Source organism: Gossypium hirsutum, chromosome A13 (assembly GCF_007990345.1).
Source record: "Gossypium hirsutum isolate 1008001.06 chromosome A13, Gossypium_hirsutum_v2.1, whole genome shotgun sequence".
Lineage (NCBI taxonomy): Eukaryota > Viridiplantae > Streptophyta > Magnoliopsida > Malvales > Malvaceae > Gossypium > Gossypium hirsutum.
Genome location: NC_053436.1, coordinates 111,602,649 through 111,621,176, shown reverse-complemented (window position 1 = coordinate 111,621,176; position 18,528 = coordinate 111,602,649). Strand labels below are relative to the sequence as shown.

Here is an 18,528-nt window from a genome sequence, read left to right as displayed (position 1 = left end):
ATTATCAACCAAAAAAATTATCAGCTTGCCAATTGCCTATAGTAATCTCCCTCGAAGAACCATCAAGGTTCCTCTTTCCATCTTCCTCTAATCCTTCTCGATTTTGTTTGTTTCTCGAGATTTCTCAATAAATTCTTAGCTCTTTTACTTTGTTTTTATTTTTTTATAGAGCCGTTTGAATGGCAGAAATGATGATAAGTAATCAAACTTGGAATTTGTACATTAAAATCGAAAATATATGGGAAGAAGAGGGTAAAGTTTCCACAACATGAAAACAGAACAATTATATTACACTGTTGCAAAAAACAGTACATGTTCTGCAATCGATGGTATTGCAGCCAGCACAAGCGTGCTACAACCTAACCTGAAGACAACTTTGGACTAGAAGTATCGACAGAAAAACTAGGTGTAGAAGTTGAGGAATTATGGACAGCTCTTGTGTGGCTAATGCTTGGTTTACTGAACCAAGTTGTATACAGAAATTGTTTGTGAGGCCCCACAACGTTGCATATTAGCCTAATCTTTTGTCTCTCTCTCATCCATCTCAGCACGATCTTCATGTGCCTCTTGCTGGTAAGGCCTCTCAATCCAACCTCCTGAACTCATAAACACATTTCTACTCCATTATGTCAAGCGCGGGCAAGTAAAGCATGAAAAAAACAATAATGCATGGAATTCAAGATCCTAAAATTATGCAACAATAAAACTGCACTGCCCTTACTTCACTCTTGGGCTTGGCTTAATTAGATGTGGAAACAACAAATATAGATACACAATTAATACAAATTATAGTCCACTAAACAACTGACCTTGACTCGTTCCCAAGTATCATCGACTTGGTTATGGTCTGCATTTGCTCTGGCGACGTTTTCAACTCGATTGGCTTCATATTCTGCTTGGGTTCCGTTGAAAAGTACTGGATCATACTCCCAAACATCTTGTCTCCCTAAATTTATAGTAATTGAGTAGATGAGGATGAACTGTGTTTTATTTCATTTAAAATAAACTATAACAATCCCTATGCCACTCCAAAATAGTTAAACTATTTTAAACCAACCAAAAGTATAAATTCAAACAAATCACTTTCTGAAACAACAAAGACAAAGAAATCCAAAACCCATTTATGGATTTATAATCCCAATTCACTCAATTGCTTACAACACAAAACAAAAACCCAATTTGGAAACCGATTCAGTCAACCATCCTATGATCGACCCGTAATTCCAAACCAAAAGCTGTGTAAAAACGATAACGCCAAAGATTCAATTGAGAAGAATCTTTAGGAGAAGAGAAATAAGGAGTCGAACTGTGAAACAAAGGCACGAAATCTTACCCGCGAGTCGATCTGAGCCGAAACCCAACAAACGAAGATGGAATGAAACGGTGGACTTTTAATGCTGTAGATATATCAGGAGACGAGAGATTGAAATCGACGTTATTCATAAACCCTATAACAAAGGAGAGTGAAGCTTCATTTCTTAGTGGATGGCTTCTTTATTCTTTTCCGCTCATTCAGACGGTCCATTTGGTTTGTTGGACTAAAATCATGAATGGCCTAGAGTTGGCATGTTGGATTTATTAAATCCACGGCCCCAAACACTGCAACAAAAGCCCAAAAACACCAGCCCAACCCTAAGCCCAAGCCCCTAAACCCACACCGGAATATCCGTAGAATGGAATATACGAAACCGGGGTATCCTTATACCCAAGCCGGGATATCCCTCGAATGGGTTACCCCTAGAATGGAATAAGCACCACAGGTAGCCCGGTCCAGACATGTAAAAACAACTGAACCGGATACAAAAACAACTGAACCGGGGACTAAAAGTACTGAACCAGAACGGGAATTAATAGAGATATTCTTGGAATAGCATATTTCGACGCAGGATAAGACGGGGATATCCCTACACCAGAAGAAGAATGAAAATTTACCCTGCACTTTTTCTTATTCTTTTTTTTTTTTTTGAAGGCAATTAACCCAGTACTTTTTCTTTTCCTTTTTCTTTTTGAAGGCAATAAACCCAGTACTTTCTCTTTTTCTTTTTTTCTTTAAGGCGATTAACCCAGTACTTTTTCTTCTTTTTTTTTTATTGACGGGGATATCCCTGTACTTAATAAAACGTTGTTGTGAAAATATTTAATATATTTCTCAGAAAATATTTAAAAACTCGGTATGATTTAATTAGTGTTTTCTTATTCCCTCAACAAATGTAGTGTTTTTACTTGTTGAAATAGAGAAAATGAGGAAACAATAAAAGGGAAAGAAACAAGAAAATGTCACCAATTATTTTCTGCTAATCAGTTAAGGTTTTAGGGTAGATACTTATATAGTTGTTAGAAACATATCTTCGCTATAAAATCTCATAAATAGGACTCAAAGATTTGCAAGAAAATGTCCCTCAATACAGATTACAGAGAGAAACAAACAACCGACAAAAATAAAAAATAAAACACATAACAGGCGATAAACTATCAAAAAAATGACATCACAAGATTTAAAAAGACGAATATATGCATAAATCTGAAAACTAAAACAGAGATGAAAACTTGTTCTAAAAGAAGATAAGCATAGGTTTGAAACTAAAAAAAAACATGAAAATAAAAAGTTAGTAAAAGTGAAAATCATACCTGAAATTACAATCCGATGCAGCCTACACGCAAAAACATTTGAGCCAAAGGGGTTCACAGGGGACTAGCCCCTAAAATTTTGAAGCTCCCTAGCTAATTCATTTCAGTTTCAAAGCTTCAACTCTCCACCCTAAATACGAATCAATATAACATATTTGACACTCGCTTGCAGTAAATAAACAATCATCATTAAAAGAACTCCAGAATAAACACAAAATAGACAAGTATAAGAACTTCAAACCCAACCTAAACAATAATTACGTGCATAGTAAATTCCGGAAAGTCCACCGATACGGATATTGCCAAACTTCACAACCCCAGCAAACCCCAAGAAGTATATATTAGGTGCCGTCCATCCCCCATAATACCTAAAGTTCACACATTTCAATTGCAGAAGGTAAAATTCAAGGCCTTTTCATAAAAGAATCAAAATCCCCAAGCTAAAACATATGAAGAAAAAGGGGTGACTTACAATTCCCATAAATAATTGGAAGCTTCATGATTTCCACCGATAAAAATGGTGGGAACTGAGGCAACCTCCTGACCCGAATAGTATTTTCAGAATGACTTCACTCTCCGATGAAGCAGGACCAGCCATTTTTCACTCTCCTCAAAATCCTCCTACTTTCCCTTTTGCTTTGCCTCGAGTGATGAATAAATATATCTGAAACAAAAAACAGAGATGAACAGGCAAAGACAAAGGATTTATAAAGATGAAAACTAAAAGTATGAGATTTGTCTTTCTTTTAAGAATCTTATTATTTGTTTTTTTATTGATTTTATATATAAAAATATCATCATAATAAACTAATTTACTTTGTAAAAGAAAATATTTTTAATTATTACTTAAATGTGTATTTATAATACTATATTATTAAATCTATACTATATATAATTACACATTTAACTTTTCAACTAAAATTGTGGAATCTTGGAGATGATGACATGATCAATGTATTTGGTTTTGAGAATACGAGATATGATAAAGCTAATTTATTAAAAATTTAGTATTACAAGAGCTTTAAAATTCATTTAAAATGTCAACTAGAAATCAATGTACTTGTACCACATTTACTTTGCTATGGAACATTGTGAATTTGTAGAATGAGCTGGATCAGAAAACAGGGATGCCCGAATGATTGAATGTCATCATGAATGCTTGTTCAGGCCATGGAAGAAACGGTGTTTTCTCCTCTTAGAATGTCTCCCAGAACCTTTTTAGACAACATAAGGTAAAAAATGTACCTGCAATACACATCATAAAATCCCAGGAGGAGGAATTCTTCATGTTTATAATTTACATGCCGCCAGCTGCTAGACATTATAGCCCCAGTAATAGTAAATGAGAGCCAAATTTCTAGATCAATTTTAAGTTGAGATTCCTCTTAACAATATTTATAAAAACCTACTCGGGATGATGGATTCCCATAATTCATTAGCATATGAATCTTGTTTAAGTTGATATTTGCCAGGTCAATTGATGTTAAGGCTCCAAGGTGAGATCATAAGCAGGAAACAAGCAAAGAATGATCATAACAAAAAAAAAAAAAAAACTTTTCCAGAAAAGTGAAGAGGCCAAATACAACACCTGAGAATTATTTCGAACCCCAAAATCCTGAAGTGCGGCGCCATCACCAACCCCTTTTCCTTTTTAAAACAGCTTCTTTTCATTTTTAGTCAAACTAAGTTAGAACTTTTCTTGGTCCCATAATTCAAATTGGGGAAATTGGGGAAAAAGATATCAAAAAGATCTAAAATATTAACCTCCATTTTAGGACTTAAAGGGTAAAAAGCTTATAAAAACGCTCTTAAATTTAGTTAAGCAAATATTTTTCATAACTAAAAAACCAAAGAGGCCGCTTGGTTAGGATTATTGGTATGTGGAGAAGAAGCCCCACGAGTAGCTGCTACAGAAGTTTGGCCAACCCTATCATTTATTATTTATTGTATTAGATTATGGTACATCTATATATTTATAAAAAAAAAGTGAAACCGGAATGAAATTTTTGTTGGAATAATAAAATTAAAAGTTAAAGATTTGTGATTCTTGTAAAAATCTTATTATTATTTTTATTGATTTTATATATAAAAATATCATCATAATAATATAATTTACTTTGTAAAAGATAATATTTTAATTATTAATTAAATGTGTGTTTATATACTATATTATTAAATCTATACTATATATAAATACACAATTAACTTTTCAACTAAAATTAAAATTTGAACCCCTGAATCAAAAGAATATATGTGCACAAATTTCACAGATGCATGTAGCTAAATTTATATGGAAGATAGAAAGAGTTATGTTGGAATCCCTATAATTAAGGATAGAAATCTGATGGTATTGGAATCCCTATAATTAAGGATAGAAATCTGTTGTGATCTCTTGTAAATAGAAACTAATCTCAGTTACTAATTCTTAGGAAATTAGGATATCAATTACTGATTCTTAGGGATTAGGATTTATTTCCTTTAAAATGATTATTTTTCTCTTTATAAAGCTGTAAACTAAAGCAGTAGCAATATAACAGAATTTTTCCTCCGAGTGTTTTTACATGGTATCAGAGCTATAGGATTCATTCGATCCTATTTTTTTCTCTAAATTCCCTTACTAAAAATTTCTGTGGTTTAGTCCTCCAATGGGTGATATCAATGAGAATTTCTCTGAAACTGAAACATCATAAATAACTCAGAATATCAATCAGGGAATCACTCAAGGTGAAATTAATTCCTCCCTTATAATCACCAATCATCGGCTAAATGGGAAGAACTTCTTGCAATGGTCTCAATCGGTTCTTATGGTGATTCGTGGTCGTGGCAAATTAGGGTACATCAATGGAGAAATCCCACGACCAACCATGGCTGATCCTACTTATGCCACTTGGGAACTCAACAATTCAATTGTAATGGCTTGGCTAATCAATTCGATGGAAGGCCATATAAGCCGCACCTATCTTTTTTTCAAAACTGCAAAAGACATGTGGGATGCAGTCAAAGAAAACTACTCAGATCTTGGAAACGCCTCCCAAGTATTTGAAATCAAGCTTAAGTTAAAGGACATCCGACAAGGAACACTCGAGGTAACTCACTACTATAACAATTTGAAAATTGTGGTAAGAACTGGATATGTATTATGAGGCAGATTGGGGTGAAGACTTAGAACACAACAGGTTTATGGTCCATCTCAACAATGAACGTCTTTATGAGTTTTTAGCAGGACTGAACCGTGAGTTAGATGAGGTCCGTGGCCGAATTCTGGGTAGATCACCTCTTCCAACGATCGGTGAAGCATTTGCAGAAGTTAGAAGAGAAGAAAAGCGTCGTCTTGTCATGATGGGAGATTCAAAGGAACCTAAACCTATGACTCCAATTTCTAATCGTCCTACTGAAACCTCTGCTCTCATCTCCAAAGGTCCACAGCCACAAAAACAACGTGCTGGAAATGATTCTGGATCAACAAGACCATGGTGTAGTCACTGCAATCGTGTTGGTCATACAAAAGAAAAATGCTTCAAACTCCATGGCTATCCTGAAAAAAAACAGAAGGATAATAAGACTGCCATGTTATCCTCCACTACTGCTGATGATGTTCTTGATGTTCGCTTAACCAAAACACAGCTTGAGACTCTCCATGAGATACTTGGTACTCCCACTACTCATGGATCTCTAGCAACTCAAGGTATTGCCCTCAACATTGCTTTTGAATCTAATAATCAATCTCCTTGGATACTCGATTCGGGCGCCTCTGATCACATGACAGGTGACTCCACGTTGTTTCACACCTACACTCCTTGTCATAACAAATCCCGAATCCGCATAGCTGACGGTTCTTACTCACCTGTGGCTGGAATAGGAGAAGTACAAATGACAGAGAATTTTTCTCTCGATAAAGTCCTACATGTTCCAAACTTGTCCTGTAATTTACTTTCAATTAGTAAACTTACTAAGGATGAAAAAGTTGTTGAATTTTCTGCAATTGGTTGTGTGATACAGGAACAGAAATCGGGGAGGATGATTGGCACTGCTAAAGTTGATGATGGACTATATATTTGGAATAAAAACAGTACACAAGGGGGATTAGCTCTATCCACTGCAAAAGAGGACACTATTATGTTATGGCACCGTAGGTTAGGACAACCAAACTTTGTGTATTTGAAAAAACATCTTCCGCTGTTATTTTGAAATAAAAGTATTAATTCCTTGAAATGTGAAATTTGCCAATTATCTAAACATACCCGTGTGCCATACCCATTAAAACCACATATTCAGTCCCAACCTTTTTCGTTAATCCATAGTGACCTATGGGGAGCCAGCCGAGTGAAAAATATTACAGGGGCTAGATGGTTTATAACATTCATTGATGATCATACTAGGGTCTGTTGGGTCAATCTACTCAAAGAAAAATCTGAAACACCCAAAGTATTCCAAAATTTTCACTCAATGGTTCGAACCCAATTCAACTCTACCATACATACCCTCCGTACTGACAATGGGAGAGAATACTTCAACTCTGTCTTAAGTCCATACCTTTCTGACCAAGGCATTATACACCAAAGCTCTTGTCCTGACACTCCTCAACAAAACGGGATCTCTGAGAGGAAAAATCGTCATCTTCTTGATGTGGCTCGAGCCATAATGTTCACTATGAATGTTCCAAAATACTTGTGGGGAGAAGCTGTCCTTACTGCCTGCTATCTCATAAACCGAATGCCATCAAAGATCCTCAATTTCCAAACACCTCTAAATACTCTTTTAAAGGCCTTCCCTCTATTTCATGTCCCTAATCTTCCAGCCAAAATATTCGGCTGTAAAGCTTTTGTCCATAACCATCAACCAAATCAATCCAAACTTGATCCTCGAGCCCACACCTGTATCTTCATTGGATATTCCCCTACACAAAAAGGCTATAAGTGTTACTCACCAACATTGCGCCGAATGTTTGTCTCTCGAGATGTTACCTTCTTTGAAAATGAACCATACTTTGCAGCATCTCATCTTCAGGGGGAGATTTTAAATGAAGATGAGACCCTTAATACTCTCCTCATTATACCGCCTGATCCTACTACTACTATCCCAGATTTAGTTGTTTCCCCTATACAGCAAGAATTTAACACCGTCCTTCCCAATGACAATACCTCCACCGAAGTACAACAGCCACTTGGTCAAGGAAAACAGCAAATACAGGTTTACTCCCGACGGAATCGTTCTCCTGAAACTGATACAGCAGTGCCAATTACATCTCCAACCGAGGACTGTTCTGAAGCAGAAGTCCCACCTCCGTCACCATCCATCTATCTTCCAATTGCAGTTCGAAAGGGTACAAGGAGCTGCACTCAACATCCTATTTCTCGGTTTGTATCCTATGGAAATTTATCTAAGTCTTACAAAGCTTTTGTGACTAATGTTGATTCTGTAAAAATTCCAAAAATATAGAAGAGGCTCTTGAATCAGCTGAGTGGAGACAAGCCGTGATGGAAGAAATGAAGGCCCTCAAAAACAATGAAACATGGGAAGTCTCGGATCTGCCTAAAGGGAAAAAAACCGTAGGGTGCAAATGGATTTTCACTACGAAATTTAAACCCGATGGCCGTATTGACCGATACAAAGCTCGACTTGTGGCTAAGGGATTCACCCAAACTTATGTTCTCGACTACAACGAGACGTTTGCACCGGTTGCCAAGCTAAACACCGTTCGGGTCCTGCTATCTCTTGCTGCCAACCTTGATTGGCACTTGACTCAATTGGATGTAAAAAATGCTTTTCTCAACGGGGAATTAAATGAGGAGGTATATATGGATTTCCCACCAGGGTTTGAAGAAAACAAGGACCAAGTGTGTAAGTTGAAGAAGTCCTTGTATGGGCTGAAACAATCTCCACGAGCGTGGTTCAGCCGATTTGCAAAAGCTATGACTAGCAGAAATTACATTCAAGGACAGGCAGACCACACCATGTTCTACAAGCACTCGGAAGAGGGTAAATGCTGCATCCTTATCGTTTATGTTGACGATATAATAATAACAGGAAATGACTCGAGCGAAATTTTGAGATTGAAAGAATTTCTTGGTACAGAGTTTGAACTTAAAGACTTGGGGAGTCTTAAATATTTTCTTGGTATGGAGGTAGCAAGGTCGAAAAAAGGTATCTTCATTTCCCAAAGGAAATATGTTCTTGATCTACTGTCGGAAGTTGGTTTGATGGGCAGCAAACCAGCCGAAACTCCTATGGAGTTTAACCTCAAATTGGGAACTAATGAGGATGGAGAAGAAATCGACAGGGGGAGATATCAACGTCTAGTAGGAAGGCTCATCTACCTATCTCACACCCGTCCAGACATAGCCTTCAGTGTGAGTGTTATTAGCCAGTATATGCATGCCCCGAGGAAGAAGCACCTGGAAGCTGCATATAGAATACTAAGATACCTAAAAGGAACTCCTGGTAAAGGCCTGTACTTCAAGAAGACTATCAACCGAAGCGTGGAAGTCTACACTGATGCAGACTGGGCAGGTTCTGTTAATGATAGACGCTCTACAAGCGGCTATTGTAGTTATGTTTGGGGTAATCTCGTGACGTGGAGGAGCAAAAAACAATCTGTGGTAGCACGCAGCAGTGCAGAGGCAGAGTATCGAGCACTATCTCATGGTATATGCGAAGGAGTTTGGATACAAAGACTTATGGGAGAACTAAAAGTGCCTTTTACCAGACCTATGAAGATGTACTGTGACAACCAGGCTGCTGTCAGCATAGCACATAATCCTATGCATCATGATCGGACCAAACATGTGGAAATAGATCGTCACTTTATAAAAGAAAAAGTACACTCAGGAGAAGTATGCATCATCTACCTACCTACTAGACAACAAGTTGCAGACATGTTAACCAAAAGTTTAAACAGAAACATGTTTGAAGAACTTAGTGGCAAGCTGGGTTTGATTAACATCTACACTCCAACTTGAGGGGGAGTGTTGGAATCCCTATAATTAAGGATAGAAATCTGATGGTATTGGAATCCCTATAATTAAGGATAGAAATCTGTTGTGATCTCTTGTAAATAGAAACTAATCTCAGTTACTGATTCTTAGGAAATTAGGATATCAATTACTGATTCTTAGGGATTAGGATTTATTTCCTTTAAAATGATTATTTTTCTCTTTATAAAGCTGTAAACTAAAGCAGTAGCAATATAACAGAATTTTTCCTCTGAGTGTTTTTACAAGTTATATAAAAAAAGTTTATGCACATGTCACGGGCCAAACTGCCCCGTGACACACACACATACAGATAGAAAGGATATATATACACAAACAGATAGAAAGAATATATCAAAAGAATATATATAGATGCAAATTTCACTTACGGATGCATGCAAATATATCAAAAGAATATATATACAAACACATTTCACTTACAGATGCATGAAGCAAAATTTATAACAGATAGAAAGAAATATATATACATGCAAATTTCATTTATGGATGAATGCAAATATATAAAAAGAATATATAAACACACATTTCACTTACAGATGCAGGAAGCAAAATTTATATGGAATGTGCCAAATAAAACATTAACAGCCACGTAGACAGGAAACAACAATCAAATAAAACAACACACATCAATGTTATTCCAAACAAAATCATGAGATTGTAGAGAGATACCTTGGGTCAATATGAATGGCCGACGTCCTCAAAAGATAAACCTTCTTTTGCTACATAATTAACAATACCAAAGCAAAAGATGAAGACTTTGGATTTTTTTAAAAATAAACCAGTAATACAATTCAAATATGAAACTTTGAAAGAAAACTCTCACTTCAAGATAAAAAAAAGGCAAATATACTGCGTTCTTCAGAAGAAAGAAAACATCACATAGTTAACATCTTCTAATGCAGCACAAAAACCACTTGTAACTACTTTGTAATATAAAACAACCTTTTCGATTCAACTACATCCCTAATTCCAACCATGCCATGCATTTAGGAATTAACTGAATATTTCAATCAAAATCCATTTCCAAATCATATAAGCACCAGCACACAAACAATTCCAACAAAGTTCATTGATCAGCTCCACTCAACTATTTTAAAGAAAATATACCCAGATCCTTTCTGATGAGTACAAGCACCTAACAGTATGAAAAGAAAACTGAATATGCATTGATCCATGGGCTGACTAATATGCATTGATCCATGGACTGACTAATATGCACCACCTTAGCACCAGATAAAATGCGAGACATAAACTCCAAATATGACCACATTCTTCTGGTTAAAATTGATGTTAATTGATCCCAAAATCTCTTCTTACTTCCTTCCTTAATGAACTACAAAAGGAGGTATTATTTCAGGTCTCTCAATCCAAAAATCCTTCAAATATTAGTCAAACAAGGAAAAATTAAGTTAGAACATTCCTTGGTCCCATAATTCAAAATGGGGAAAAAGATAACAAAAGGACCTAAAATATTTACCTCCATTTTAGGACTTAAGGATAAAGATCCTCTTGTCTGCTTACAAAAAGGCTCTTAAACTTAGTTGAGCAAGTATTTTCTGCAACTAAAAGTCAGAAAAACAATACAACACCTTGCAATACCCATTTTCCCTCAGTTTTCTGAGCAAACAAACAAGGAAGAATGAGAAACACAATGTTACAAGTTCAAAACCACAATAATTCAGTAAATCATGATAAGAGACAACATGCACTACTCACAACTGAACATGGCATCGAGAAACAGTGAAAAACAAATAAATTATCAGAAGAGAAACGCGAACACTATCAGCTTCTGAAGAAATCAAAAAGATGAAAACCTGGAAAATGAGAATAAAAATAGATAAAGAACTCATCATTCCAAGAAAATGTCCTTAACAACCATGTAAATGCCAAATGAAATCTTCAGCTTTTGAATAAATCAAAATAGATGAAAACCAGTGGAAAAATGAGGGCAATGAGCGATTGCCTGCAACTAAATACAAAAATCTTACGATGGACTGGTGATCTGTCCAATCAACTATCAACATTATGAAGGAGACCCTTAATTTAAATTGCATAAAACAGATGAAGATAGGTACAAAAGATGATCATGCTTTCATCAGTTTTTAAGGAGAATTACTATACAACCTTAGAAAATAGAAACCCAATTATCTGCTGCCTTCAAAATGTAGGGACAGACTAATAACAAAGAAAACCAGTAGAAAGTTACAAGTACAAACTTAAATATTAAATATTCGAGATCCATTGTGCCAAATCGATATTAAAAAGATTGAAACTTTGAAATTATAAATGAACGAAGCATAACAGATCAAATTAGATTTAAATTAAATATAATATCATTGACTCACTGTACAAATACAATAAATATCTAATATTCTAGTTAGTATTGCAAGCAAGAAGACAACAAATATTATAAAAACAGAAATGAAAGCATCAAATTTAAGAATCACTATCAAAAGACTAATTACATTACATACAAAGACAAAACTTTCGGGGGTAGAATTCAACAAATCCACTTAAAATTCACTATCCAAAACCCTAATTATATCTTTAAAAAAACTACTTCAATAACTCGAAACTAAATGCAGACTTTACCTTTAGCCGGCTGCGCTGAATAAAACCCTAGGGGAAAACGAAAAAAAATTGTAAAAGCAAAAAGCATAAGAAGAATAAAAGGAGGAGCGGGTTTGGTTTTATGAGCTACTTGCATGCCAAAAATGCTACTGAGTTATAGTTGAGTAGTAACGGGTTTGCTCTTACTTGAAAAAGAAAAGGAATACAATTTTAATTTTGCTCTTACTTGAAAGAGATTGATGGGTGGACCGATGGTGACTACCTGACTGGTAAACGATGATGGCGGACCGATGGTGACTGCCTGACTCGTGAACGACAATAGTGGTGGCCGTAGGGTGTTGGAGTGGAGAAGGCAAAGCTATTTTGTTAGGGTTAGGGATTTTGAAATTAGCCGTTAGAAATTGGGGGGTGTGAGTGTGACTTGAAGAGGAAAAGAAAACCAAGGTTAGGTAATAAGGCATTTGATTCGATGCCGGGCCGGGCACGACCCATAAGTTTTTTATGATATTTATCTAATTATAGAAAATTGAAACTTGTTTTAAAATTTTAAATAAATTTTTATATTATTTAAAAAAATTCAATATTCCCTTCCAAAGTGTTTGGTTGATTAATAATATATGTTTTGATTAGTACGATTTACTATTTATATAATAAATAAATTTAAATAAGTAAATAAAGCATCCAAGCGATAAAAAAATTCACTTTCTATGGTTTTATCATTGCAAGTTTGTTGAAAAATATATTAATGTTATATTTAATATTTAAATTTTATCAACTCTTTTTTGCAATATGATAATTAAAATTTTAAAAATTCGATTTTGATTTTAAATTTAAATTTTTGATATTTTAAAACATACTCACGTGCAATTTATTTTTAAAATTTTTATTTATTTTAAAATATTTTAAACCTTACGTTAAATAACTCTAAAATTTATTTTCTCCTTATTTTTAAACCGTTTGTCATGCATTATCCCTTAACTTTATTATTAACTTTAAAAACTAAATAATCATATTTTATATTCTAACTAAATCATTTCTTAAGCAAAATACAATACTAAACTCTCTCAACCAAAATAAAATTGGGCCTGTTTTTCCAAGCTGAACCGGATACCAAAACAGCTGAACTGGGAACTAAAAATACTGAACCGGGACAGGATATGATGGGAATATTCTTAGAATAGCTTATCCCTAAACGAGATACAACGTGGAATATGAAAATAAACCCAGCACTTATTAAAATGTTGTTGTGAAATGTCAAATTCTCTGGAAATATTTAAAAACTCAGTATGATTTAATTAGTGTTTTCTTATTCCCTGAACAAATATAATGCAGCTTTAACAGCTTTAAATACACCGAAACGATTTTGAAGAACCGAATTCTCGCACACTGTTAACAGCTTTCATGGTATCATGCCTCTCATATACAATAATCAAATCTCCACCTCTAATGCTGCGATCGAAAGAAACCTTCGTAAAGGAATCCATAAGCAACATCCTTAAAAGACCGAAAACACATTCAATTGAATACATAGATGATGTTGGACTAATATGCAATTTCTGTACCAAAATTTACTCCCAAAACGAAAATATTTACCACATATCCAAAGTTCTATTAAAAATAAAGAATCGCCTAGAATACCAGGGAGACCCAAATTCATTAAAATATATGAATGTATCTAAATAGGTAGAAAATTGAGAAAAAAAGACTTACTCAGAAGTACTTCTGAATTAGATAGCAATATTTTCCAGATATGAAGAAGAAAATAGCATGGAAGCAGCTAAAAACCCTCGCTTTTGTTAAACTTCCATTGTTAACCAAATAGGGTTTCGAATATAAGGCTAGATAACACAGATGAATATAATTCTATCTTTAACCAAAATCTGAGTATTTCACCACATGGATATATCAATAGTCACACAAAACTTCCCATTCAGCTGATATACAGAGATACTATGGGTCTACCTAAAACTTCCAATCAAAATCCATTTGCAAATCATACCCAACAGAACACGACCAATCCCAACTATTTTACTGATGAATGCAACTACCTAGCAGTATGAAAAAGAAAACATATATGCATACACGAATCATGACAATCTCCACCGTATATGATCATGAAACCCAAATCGAAAAAAACCTTTGCAATTAGCAAATAGGTTGAAATTCTCCAATTCTTCAATTACTATCAATATTAACAAGCATCCCAATTAGATTATTTTTTTTTTTAAAAACTAAAGGACAGATTTTTTGAGAAATCTAAGAAACAGAATGTCACAACTCACTACAAATTAAAAAGACATGCTATTACCATCCAGAAAAAACTACCAAATAAACCCTACATGCGTCACAACTCCTACTGGGTTCCTAGAACTCAAATCAAGCCAACACAGATGCAGTAAACAATTTACATACGGATGCTTTTTGTTCAGGCAATTAGTATTCTGCTAAGCAAAGATTTAAAAGAAATAGACAATAACAAAAAAGCTATAACATTAAACAGAGGGAAACAAACAATCCAAAAATAAAGAACAACATACAGTAGACGATAAACAAACAAAAATGAAGAACAAGACCAACATCTATAGATTTGACAGACGGAACGAACCAGTTATTTCTAAAGCTGAAAACCAAAAACCCTAAGAAAAACCCACTGAAATACAAGTAAAGAAGCATGGATCTGAAACTAAAACAGAGATTGATACCTGAAATGAGTCTCCGATGAAGCAGCAGATTTAAAAAATCACAAAAACTAGAAACACCAGAGAAAACTTAGGGTTTCTCTCTCACAAAAACTCTCTTCCTACTGTACCGTGTTTTTTTTGGCCTGTGGTTACTCAAAGCTAAAAAAGAATGACAGGAAAAAATTGAAAAGAAAGTGAGAGTGAGAGAGAATTGGCGAAGAAATGAGGGAGCTATGAATTGAATAGATATATTTGAGGAATTAAATTTCGAATGATGGGAAGGAAGCTGGCCTGATCGGAGGTAAGACGATATAAAATGAAGTAATTTCCTCATCATCAGCTAGGCAGGATTGTAGTATTTGATGAAAACAATTACTTCGAATCTGATCAATTAGCATTAAAGCAGAACGGGTCATTATCATAGTAGAAATGAATAAAATTCCCTACCCAGACCTTCCAGTTGATTTAAGGGATAAAACAATTACTCTTGTGGCCAGCTTAATCCTCCTGTTAATTCATGCCCAACATTCTATGCTCAGACAAAGCTCAAGTGAGATCTATGATCTCGGGAGAAAACTTGGAAATTCTTCTTTTCTTGGTGCATGGCCTGACTCTATAGCTGGGAGATGGGGTTAATAAATCTATAACCTCAGGCTCACGAATGACATCGAAACTAGGGACATGATCTTTCAAAACTGCAACTTCAGTCGTCAATGGTTTCCCTTTTCTCCATGACTGTTGATCTCCACTGGCCGCTACAAAAGCTGAAAATTGCTTCTGAATCCGACATTCCTTCTCAATAATGCGTATATTGGTTCCTTCAGCTGTCTCTTCATTAGAAAGGCTAGTAACAACTGAGGAAGATGCTTGTAGTGGTGAACAAATGACATCAAATGGCTGCCTGTGATATACTCCAAAAGTGCAAGTGTCCCCTAGCTTTTCATATTCCTCGTCAGTAGTTGATGGTTTCTCTTTTACCGATGGTTGTGGATCTTCATCAGCTTCCACAGCATACTTAAACCGCATGCCCCTCAAAGACTCCTTCCCAGCAATGCTCATATCTGCACATTCAGCAGCATTTACCATGGTGAGGCCAGTAGCAATTGAGGTTGCCTTGCTAGTAGGGGGATGAATGAAAACTAGTGACTCTACATTACCTACTCCAAGATTGGATGACTCCCCTGGTTTTCTTGTCCCATATTCTTCAATGTGTTCAGATTGTTCATGACAAGCCTCATGAATGATGCTATGCAAATTATCTGCTGAAACAATAACCACTTCATTTGGATATGTTTCTGGAACAGTTTCACATGCATCACTGACTTCGTCATATTCATCCAAGTTATCACAATCATCTTTGTATTCAAACTCATTTGGTTCAGTATAGCAGGGGAGCTCATCCATTGGTGAAACTTTAACTTTCATCTGCTCCGGCAAGCTTGGGCAACTAGCAGAATGATTTGTGTATTTGGTTGAGAAGTAGTTTACCGTGATGTTCAAGCTGATCAAACAACAATATAACACATTGGTTAACCAACTATTGACCTAAACAAAACAGGATTTATCAGGGATAAAAGGCAAGTATATACCTCTTCCAGGCAGGGAGGGTGAGCATCGTATATGCAAGTTTTATCTTATTGGTGACACCAGAGAAGGATTTAAAAGTTGCAGCTGCTTGCCTCACGGCCACTGATTCTTGAGGATGCTGCCAGGCCCACTCAAACTGCAGGCATCAACCCATCAGAAAACATTTATATATTAGTAATAAACCATGAGTCAGAACAGTTATTGGAAGTATTACATATAATAAAATCAATTAGCTCAGAAAATTTTAAATTTGGAAGCATTGTTCACCAATCAAGAATGCCTATTCGAGTGTCAAAAAGCTGCCTTTTCTGCATTTAAAAAAAATCCGGTATTATCTATCTCTTGTTGCCTTATGGCTTAATTTAACATACACATTTATACATAGCACTTCATCAACTAAGCATGGACAACATAAGACAATTAAATTTCACAATAAAGTAGATAAGAACCCCAAAAATCCCCTAAACTAAAGGTTTCCTGCCATAGCCAAATCTCATCTAGAGTGAGAAGATATTCTGCTGCAGTCGGAATAAGTTAACCAATTAGCATAAGAATAAAAAAGATGCTACAAGTGCATGAAAACTCAAGGTAGAATATAGCTGTCGAGCCCAACAAAATTCCTTGTTACAACAAGCAAGCTAGGATCCTAAGCACATGCATACAAGAAAATCAACAAGCGCTAAATGATGAGACTTGTGAGATAGACCAATTCATAGTCATATAAATGGCATTTCAAGCATAACCTGCCAGTTTTCTACTAAGCCCAAAAGGTGATGCAACAGATTCGAATACAACCATGTTATAGACTACATATAAAATATAAAATATATATTATATATATGACCTGAAGAGCAGATACATTGGTTGGAAAACCATATATGCACACAACCATTTCCCACGGGCGTCGGCTCTTTGTCCTCCAAGCACCACTCCCTATTTCTCCATTGTGCTGTCTTATTCGACGCAGTGGGTTCACAGTAAATCTGCAATTGGGCAACACTGCCGTTAGATAAATAGTTCAAATTGCAGACTGTTTGGTCAGCTTGAATTTTTTACTGGAGAACCTCATATCAAAGGAAAACAACTGCAAGCTGATATTATTTAAATGACTTATTAAGCCACATAGATAGTAGCATCAATTTGTTCATGATAAGTGGTAACGAATCAAACATGAACCAGAAAAGAAACTACACGGAAAATTTGAAGGGAAAAAAGAGAAATTTGAATTTAAAGATCATAACCAAGTAAACATCGAGTTCAAATTGAATTCACTCAGATAAACCTAAAAGGGTGTAAATACGAATCTAATAAAAGCCTTGAAACATGTCATGTACCATTCAAAACACTCGAGTGAGAAGTACAGAATCATAAAGCTGAACCTTAGAGGTAAAATTGGAAAAGATATCTTGCCAAAAGAAAAGATCAATCTTTGACGGCAAAAAAAAGAAGCATTAGCATCCATAATGTTGAGATAAGAAAGAAACACGGTGAGGATGAGGCAAAATATTAATATAGGAAGAGAACAGTAGAATCAGACCCGATATAGGTGTGGCCTTTATGACGAGGGCTGAGAGAGGTTAGCAGATAGCAAGCGAAGAACCCTTTTCCCGGCTTGCCCTTATTTTCATTTCCCGATTCTCTTATTTGTTCCTGATTTTCTCCTTCAAGATCCTGGCATTTGAAGCCTTCTGTTCGTGACTTCCTCTGCTTGAAATAGGCATTGAGGGATTTCGAGTCTCCTTTCTCGCTCCTCTTTCTCGTTTCATTGCCATCTGGGGCAATTTTCCCCCTTCTCATCTCTCTCCAATTCACTCACAGCACAGCAAATGGACTCGAATTTGGATGTAGTGGAAGTTAATTCGTCAAATTTAAGACCATTAATTTGAGGAAACCGATTAAACAAGAGTAGAGTTAAAGTTGGGGTTAAAGTTACTATTATCTAAATTGTAAAATTTGTCATGGATAATTTATTGGTGATTAAAAGTTTGAATAGTTAAGTAATTATTTTATAATTTTTTATAGTTAAATTATAAAAAATGAATTTATTAATAGTTGAGTAATTATTTTAT

The 18,528-nt window shown here is 35.3% G+C and overlaps 2 protein-coding genes across 14 annotated transcripts; one reads left to right on the top strand and one right to left on the bottom strand.

Moving 5' to 3' along the window:
- Positions 1 to 195: 195 nt before the first annotated feature.
- LOC107957684 (uncharacterized) lies at positions 196 to 18,400 on the bottom strand. 13 transcript variants are annotated; one of them, XR_005907945.1, is made up of 13 exons: positions 17,997 to 18,338; positions 17,304 to 17,442; positions 16,462 to 16,595; positions 16,030 to 16,373; positions 14,894 to 15,933; positions 10,290 to 10,339; positions 3,695 to 4,555; positions 3,101 to 3,292; positions 2,875 to 2,996; positions 2,629 to 2,758; positions 1,334 to 1,397; positions 810 to 946; positions 196 to 596 (listed from the first exon to the last, which is right to left on the bottom strand). XR_005907945.1 is itself a non-coding variant. In XM_016893231.2 (5 exons), exons 1-5 carry the CDS (start codon positions 18,254 to 18,256, stop codon positions 15,419 to 15,421), a joined length of 1,392 nt encoding a protein of 463 aa, XP_016748720.2. In that variant the 5' UTR covers positions 18,257 to 18,400; the 3' UTR covers positions 13,479 to 15,418. The 13 variants fall into 13 exon arrangements, 1 of the variants encoding a protein (XP_016748720.2); XR_005907948.1 differs by having other exon boundaries at positions 1,334 to 1,448; positions 3,704 to 4,555; XR_005907950.1 differs by lacking the exon at positions 1,334 to 1,397 and having other exon boundaries at positions 3,695 to 3,873; positions 4,217 to 4,555.
- LOC107933476 (uncharacterized) lies at positions 5,761 to 6,816 on the top strand. The gene is made up of 3 exons (XM_041084854.1): positions 5,761 to 6,313; positions 6,395 to 6,492; positions 6,628 to 6,816. Exons 1-3 carry the CDS (start codon positions 5,761 to 5,763, stop codon positions 6,814 to 6,816), a joined length of 840 nt encoding a protein of 279 aa, XP_040940788.1.
- Positions 18,401 to 18,528: the final 128 nt, after the last annotated feature.